Source organism: Brassica rapa, chromosome A09 (genome assembly GCF_000309985.2).
Source record: "Brassica rapa cultivar Chiifu-401-42 chromosome A09, CAAS_Brap_v3.01, whole genome shotgun sequence".
In the NCBI taxonomy this organism is placed as follows: Eukaryota; Viridiplantae; Streptophyta; class Magnoliopsida; order Brassicales; family Brassicaceae; genus Brassica; species Brassica rapa.
Window position 1 is genome coordinate 28839266 of NC_024803.2, and position 8640 is coordinate 28847905.

The window sequence follows — 8640 nt, forward strand, 5'->3', positions numbered from 1 at the left end:
ATAAAAATTTATGTCAATTAAGATAAATAATAAATATAAATAGCTGCTTATAGGAAAATTAAATTATTTAACCTACCTATTCTATTAAATTAGGAAAATGACCTGTTGATATAGGTTTGTCCAACAATAAAAATTCATGAATCAATTAAGATAAATAATAAATAAAAACAGCTGTTTATAGGAAAATTTAATTATTTAACCTACCTATTCTATTAAATTAGGAACATGATATTATTATGGAAGTATTACTTATAAAAATATATTCTACGGGTTTTAGTTTAACATGGTTTAAATAGGTTATTCGATTAAAAATATTTATTAAATATAATTTTACTTAGAGTTAGTGAAGACATTATCAACCCATTTACATATATATATATATATATATATATATATATATATATATATATATATATAACAAAATATATCAAAAAATATTTTTTCAAACATTTTTCAAAAAATTTGTTTGGCTTTCAGTGTGGGTTGGATTTGATATTTGTTTTCGGATATAACACTTTAAGAACCATTCGAGTATATAGGCCAAACCTAATTGATTATGAGACTTTGATTTTTGAGTCGATTCCGAGTCGGGTTTTTTGGATACGATTATTCTTGACTAATTATGTTAGCTAACTAATAAGAACATATAATATGTTGCCAAACTTTAATAATAAATTTTTAAAATAATTTCTGAAATACATATGACCTAAGTGTATAATTATGCAACTTGACATTTTTAATATAGTTACCAAAAATTAAATTAAATTAAATTAATATTAAACAAAACTATGATTAAAAAAGTAATACAAATATAAAAATTAAATTTCTCAAACAAATTAAAACAAAAATATACCCACCCTTCAGAATCTAGTTACTAGATTAAAACCATAGCAAAATGATGAGTCCCAAACAAGTGTAGAAAAATTGCTCTACAAAACATAACATGAAAAAGCTACGACACAAGTCCACCAATTTTATAACTCAGTAATGTAATACAATTTTTTTTAAAGAGAGCGGCTAAACAGATATCCAAATTTTAATGTATTGGTGATATTTTAAATTAGTTAATGTTAAGCTAGATAAGTTTGCAACTTAAAACTAATTGATGATAACTACATTGGTCTATCTATCTTATATATTACTTATGATCCATTCCAACTTTCGATGTGAGTCTTTTGTCTCTAATATGCTCCTTCGAGATGATGGCTCTTTGAGCATTAATTTCTGTATGTTTGAGTAGGGATCGATGGCCGACTTCGGGCCGGATCAATAATGAATCGGGTTGGATTGTTTGGATTGGGCTCTGATACCTTGTTAACCTAGATGAGCTTCCAACCTAAAACCAATTGGTTATAAGTGGATTGACATATCCATCTTATATATTATTTAGGATCGCTTCCAACTTTCGATATGGAACATTTGTCCCTAAACTTAAAACTAATTGATTAGTCAAACTAAGGGTAATATTTTAAATACAATGAAAAGAGACTCAATGAGTCAATAGTGCCCACAGTCGACCAAACATTTTTTCTTGCTGAACCAAAACAGAAGCTTATTAGCAAACACACTCTCTCCTTTTCTCTCTCTATCATCTCAGCGGAGGATTCACCAAGATAGAGAGATGCTTCAACGAATCTAATTCCATTTCCGAGATGCCACAAGAACAGTATGAGCTGCACCACTGAGAGCAACAAACCACCCACAACTCCGACCCGACAAGTAACCACTGGATCCAAACTTGGAACCACATACCCGACAACCTTCGTCCAATCAAATACTTCTTCCTTCAAGCAATTATATGTGTATTTTCATTTTGTTTAGTAAACAAGTGATAAAGAGATTGGCCTTATAGATAAACAAAGTTCGTCTAACTTTCTTTTACCAAGAATTTGAATTTTGATGAGGAAATGGTAACCATAGAAAAGAAGTGAAAAGATGGTTTTTATTTCTCTTTAGAAAAATGGAGAATACAATTGAAAGAGTAAACTGGAAGAGGAATAGTGGGATTTAGCCGCCTATAAAAGAGACACTATTAGATTAAGTAGTAAGGAATTTTTGATTAATAATTTCTTCTCCTTTGATTTTTGAGTGTGATTGGTTATTTAATTATTTTAGAGTAAATGAGAACAAAATAAATAGGTGAAAAAAAAGAAAAATAAAAATGAAAAGAGAGTAATGTTTCTATACTTTTTACTCCATCTATATAGTAACTAGAGGAAACAAATAAATTTGTAAAGTAACCCGGAGTAAAAAGTTTTCCACTTTAATTTTTTACTCTAAAAAGTAAAAATGCTTTACAGTCAGAACGTAATTCATTTTCATGATTTGATCGGATTTTTTGAGCCATAATTCCCTTACCTATACTTTTAGAGTACCTTTCACATAATTGATTTACACATTTTTCTCACTTTTGTCTTTCTCTTTCTTACTTTTATCACTTCTAACGTTATACGCTTTGAGAGATCTATAAATATGCATATAACTAAATATTTATATATTTTATACTCCTAAACTGGGATGGGTGTTTTACCAATGGATCATGAAAAGAACATGACATTTATTCGGGACAAGGATGGTATAGTGCCCTATCGGAATTTGAAGGCCTAATATGGGCAAGGAATACGAGAGCCTGCATGTCACTCCTACATTTGGAAATAAAAGCGCTCATTTGGACAATGGAAACATGAGAAATCTACGACAGTTTCATGTGACGTTTGCGACAGATTGTTCTTAGTTGGTGAAGATGGTTTCAGAACCAGAAGATGGTTTCAGAACCAGAAATGGTTTCAGAACCAGAAGATGATCTGCAACATCTTTGGAAGATATTAAAATCCTGAAGGAGAGTTTCGTTTACAACGAAGTCATATATGTTCCACAAACGCAAAATACTAAAACGGATAGTTTTGCACGCAGTGCTCGGAAACAACTGTTCGTTATCGTCAACATGGATTTAGAGCTACCAGTTTGGTTCACATAGTCTTAATTGAGTATGTGTTATTTTTATGAAAGAAAAAAAAAATACTCCTAAACAATCTACTAACAAAATCAATAGTAAATTTGAGGAGGTTCAGTTTAAGATATTAAACTGAAGCCGATAATCTTTCTCACAAAATGAAAGGTGCCGTTTAGTTTTGGTTTTTTGTCTATCCAAAACAACCTTGATATTGAGATCCTCAGAATTGAACCCAAAATACATGCTCTCCATTCAGAAACTTAAGCATGAAGCCCTCATATGGTTTCTCATAAACCAAAAGTTATCTACCACATTTTGTTGATAATAAGAAATTAGTTTTCCATATACTAGACCGATAGAATTTGATCCCTAAAATAAGCTTTGGCGCTTTTGTATGGAGATAATGATGAGGACCTCAAGTCAGTAGCTGGACCACCAACTCATGAGATCAACCATACAAGCTACATTGGAGCTAGCAGCAACATAGGTTCACTCAAAGAAGGATATCTTTGCAACCATGAGGAATTTAACCGTGAAACCAGTTGCTATAGATTCTCAACTCAAGCAGAGCACGCAGCGAATTGGTTTCATACCAAAAGGAGTAATGGTTTAGGAGATATGCCCGTTACAAGTCAGACTATCTACAGTGCATCCGAACTGGTTCTAATTAAGGAAAGTAATTCTTTGCTTAAGGAGTGTGCAACTCAAACTCACGTCTGGAAACCAGGAGATTATTCATTATATCTAAGAGCAGTTGGATAGTTTCTATCATGCACCAGCAGCCACGGGATCAAGATGAATCCCTTATTTGTCAACTTACCTTACATGGATGCATTCACACTTGGAGTTATTGAAAACCAACTGCTCTTTCCCCTTCTGTTCAGGCACGAGTTAGAGACTATCCAGACATCAAAGGAGATCCCAAGGATGCATTTCTTTCTGCCCAAACTCACAAGATACAAGGAGAGAAGAAAACTTCCATACATGGACAGATTCTGCACCAACTTAGTCCAACGGCTAGTTTTCACTTATTATTTCTTTCCAAGTTATTCTTTTAGGCATTTGTGTTCTTTTCTATTTAAACTGAGCTAAGTCTCATTTGTAAAGCACCCTTGCACGAAATTAATAAAGTATTATTCAGTTTACAAAGTTTGTCTTTGTTTTGTTCAATTAGTCTTTAGGTGGATTCCTTTAGATTTCTTGTCCGTTTGCTTGTCTCCTTAGTTTGTGGATTCATTCTAGGATACAAGTGTAGGTCTCTGTCTTTGTGTGGATTCACATAGGCGCAGGCTTCTGGTCTTATCAAAGGGATATTTCCGCAACCCTTTGTAGCGACAATCGACCCATTCAAGCTTGACAACTCTTGTGGCTTGTATCATTTAAATTACAAATGGATAAATAAAAGAAGAACAGAGGTCCAATTAAGGCCTAGTTTAAAAACAAATGCTTAATTGTATAAATACCAAAATATCATGATGTATATAATAGACAAACGGAACTTAATATATGAACGAAACAAAATGAAAGGACAACAACAAAGGAAATAGGCGATATATCAACGAATCAAAAGCTTATATGCATCATGATGATGATTAAATTCAAAAACATAAAAAGAATCATACGTATAACATGGGGTACGTAAAGAAAGAAAAATCATTATCGATCAAGAATGAAGGATAAAGGTTGAACGTTGTTGAATAATAGCATTCTCTCTCTCTATCATTTCGTTCTCACTTAGCGTACCTATAGCAATGCGTGATTGCACTGCATCCACGCCTGTAAGGATTGTTCCTTCTCCTCTTCTTGCAATCGTAGTAAGATCGGCCACGTCTATTGCAAGGCACATTGTTCTTTTTGAGAGCGTCATAGCCAATGTAACGACGTCCTCTAGCGAGTTGACGACGGTTTGTCTCTGAATCCATTAGAGATTCAAGTTCATCATCATCTCCGATGCAACCTTGCCCATTGATGCAAGATTTAGTTAATGGGTAGGTTGCTTTGACGGATTTAGCTACCATAGCTAAGATCAATAGACCAAAGATGAATAACAACTTGACACCACCCATTATGTATTATTTTTTTGTTTGGTTTTTTTTGAGTTATATTATTACTCTTTTGCTTAAGTTTTTTTTTTTGGTTTCTTCTACACCCTTCCCTTGTGAAAAGAGAGGGAGAAATAGAAATGTGAGAGATTGTGCAGAAGAACAAATGAACGATTGGTTCTGTTGAGGATAAAAAAGGGTTAGACAGATAGAGTAGTGTTTTTAATTATTTTTGTGGTCATTAATTATGTTACTTTGAAATTAGGGTTTTAACCTCTTTTTCAGGTCTAATTTTGCCCATTATTTCCGCTCGGTGGTTAGATCTATATTTGTTATGTTTATATTTGGCTCTCCTCTTTGATCGGCTAACTTATTCTATTATGTTATATTGATCATATGCTCAAATTAGCTTGTAAACGTTTATCATCAGTTTTGTAACCAATTTCGAAAGGCTTAAGACCGAGATGCATAACGCGTATATCTATTGAATCTTGGTTCCAGAAGGTGTACTGATAATAGGATTTTTTTTTCTGTCCGATGCAATACTCCTGGTCATTTTTCAAGCTTCTCATGCATGTAAAATTGTAATCAAATCTTCATGAATTCATCTCTAACAACTTCATTTATTTGTATGAATCTAATTCGTCCATTTTAATTTTTAGATTCCTTTGTTATTACATTGAATATAATGGATAATTGATTTTATGTTTGTCAATTTTGTTCATTGGCTTTCATAGATTAAAACATTTTTTCGTCAATGATATTTCAAAACAATGTATTGAAACTTAATCTAAGCCGTTTTTTTTTAACTTAATATGGATATATATGTCTGGAGACTTACAAGAATACAAGATGATGCCATAAAGTAGTATAACTATAAATTTGAGTGACATTAAATACAAAATACACCACACTTGAACGACAGTGTAAGACGATGCAAGGTGTTTAACGTAGATTTACATATGTAATCATGAAATGTTTTGAGGAATGGGGGAAACCATCATATTCCTACATCGAATTCCTACATCGACAAAGTCCAACGGTACTACAAGAAAAGTTCATTATAGCTAGAAAATTAGTTGTGACTATTACTAAACTTTGTGGCTATTTAACGGATAGCTACAACCAGCCACACAAAAATTTGTTAACTATGATTTTATGGTTGCTATGCCACGATTTAGCTACAATGATATTTTGTGGCTAATATCCACAAATAGTCATAAAATGTATTTGTAGCTATCTTAGCCACAAACTAAATCATAGGTTCGTCCACAAATATGTTTAAATATAAATTAATTATTTTATAATATAATACAATTAATTTTAATTTAATTATTAAAAATAAAAATTAATATAGAAAAAAATATTTCAAAATAAATATTGATTTACAAAATGAGATTCATTTACAAATTAGACATGATTCACAAATTAAAATATGGTTTACAAAAAAATATGTTTACAAATTTAAACCAGTTCACTAATCTATCCCTAATTAAAAAAAAAGAAACTAAACCTACTGATTTGCTCTGGCTCAACAAGGCAGAAGGCGTGGGGGTTAGCTCTAAATGGAGGCGGCTGCTTCTCGAGAAAAGACTTTTGATTCTTCTCAAGCAATTTCTTACTGCTTCGAGAAGGGCTATCACGGCTGAGAAGAGGGAAGATCAAGTTGAAGAGATACGTGACGCAACCACTGTCTCACTGCTTCGAGTCACACGACGTTCTCTGCCTCTCATTCATAGTATCCTTTAAAAGTGGCTATAGTTAAGTTATTCTTTGCATATGTATATATGTTTGCATTCCATGAGAAATAAGAAATGAAAAGATTACCTTTGACAGGAAGACAAGTAGTTACAGAAGAAAAACAGAGACGGGGATACTTTGTACAAGCTGTTCCTTCCATAAAAATTGCTCTCAGAAACTGTTCTTCTATCTAGGAGAGTTATACACGAGTTTTGCATTGCACATCCAGAAACTAAAACGATTAGATAGATCACGAGTCATGCTATTCGCAAATACATATTAGACCACAAAAGTGGGTCAGCAAAACAAGTGATAGTTTGAGTAAAGACAAATCCTCAAAGCCATAAAAAGTTACAATGACAAGATTTGTGAACAACAGTTGCGTATATGTGTTTTCTTAAGCATTGCGTTTCTTTCAACTAAATGGTTTCGGGCTGTTGCTATCAACATTCTGGCAAGTGGCAATAAGCTCAATCATGCAAGTCATTGTTCAAGATATAAAATTGCCTAACCTTGTCAAGATTCTGAGCAGTGAGAAGCAACCAACTGAATCCTAAATGGACAGTCTTTGTTTTCATCACCAGCTGAAAAATGCAAGCATGTGTTAGAAAATCAAATGAAAGCATGATGTAAGATTAGCGCCAAAGTATATTTGTTCTAACAACTAAAACAGAACCAAGTACACCTCCTGTCAATTAAGCCCAACTTCTTTGATGTCACGTGAGGAAACCACAACTTGACTGATTAGACAACCAGGTTTGGGATGTTAAGCTATACCAAATGATAAACTGCCAAACACTAAAGTTTTCCCACTTATATGATTAATATGACTGCTATTACCTATCATTGTTGGAATTATTTTTTGAACATTATGAATAATGTATTTATATGTTAAAAATGAAGTTTAATTTGAATGAGAAATGGAGTTCTAAAATGTGTGACTTAAATGTACACATTGGATATTGGGTTTGAATTTGGATTTAAATATGTTAAGATAGACTTATGTCTAATAACTTATGGTTTAAATCATTTTCATGGTTATCTTTTATATTTGGTTAAATATAAAAATGTTTACCCATAGCAAAATAAATATTAGCATTGATTTGGTCAAAGACACTAATATTATCTTTGCAAGTTACGGTCAATAGTGAGAAGAATCATTCTTCATTATGATTATTGATGACACTTAATACTCCATAACCATGCATATACGTTTTTTGGTTTTGTAAAGAAAAATCTAAACTTAATGTTTTGTGGTACTCAACTTTTCTATATAAAGCCTCATGGCAATGTAGAAAGACAATACGTTGATCAACATCAAAAAGATTCTCTCATTCAGAATAGTTATGTTAGTATTTTTTTTATTTTGAGTCTGAGAGTACATCACAGAAACATGGTCGATAGATTCTGTTTTTCGGTGATGGTAAACAGAAACAATGCTGCAGTTGTATCCTCGGAATCTGAGCGCCATGAAACCGTCACACTACGGGGCGTAATTCTTCAATTAACTATCTCGACTCTGTAATTCTTCTTTATTTTTGTATTTCAGTATTGTAATTTTATTTTTTGTTCTTATTATTCTTTACAAAATATCAGTTGTCCTATGGTAGTAAAATAAGGTTCCTACACATAACTATATTTATATATTTTACATAATTGAATGTATAGTATTCAGATGGAAATAATTGAATATTTCTCATACAAGTGAAACTTTTTATCAAGTATTATAAGTTTAAAGTTTTAGATTTTGTATTGGAGTTTTGAATCTATGTGTTAAGCTTTAGAGTTTACGAAATTATATATTTAACTTTTTGTGCTTATTATTTAGGATCTAGAATTTGAGGTATATAAGGATTGGGTTTAAGGTTTGGAATCTATGATTTAGGTTTTCAGGTTTGAGACATA

At 32.0% G+C, this 8640-nt stretch overlaps 1 protein-coding gene across 1 annotated transcript; it reads right to left on the reverse strand.

The window, feature by feature from the left end:
• Positions 1-4352: 4352 nt before the first annotated feature.
• On the reverse strand, positions 4353-5183 carry LOC103838970 (protein RALF-like 4). The gene has a single exon (XM_009115434.3). It carries the CDS (start codon positions 5017-5019, stop codon positions 4684-4686), a length of 336 nt encoding a protein of 111 aa, XP_009113682.1. The 5' UTR covers positions 5020-5183; the 3' UTR covers positions 4353-4683.
• Between the last annotated feature and the right edge of the window lie 3457 nt (positions 5184-8640).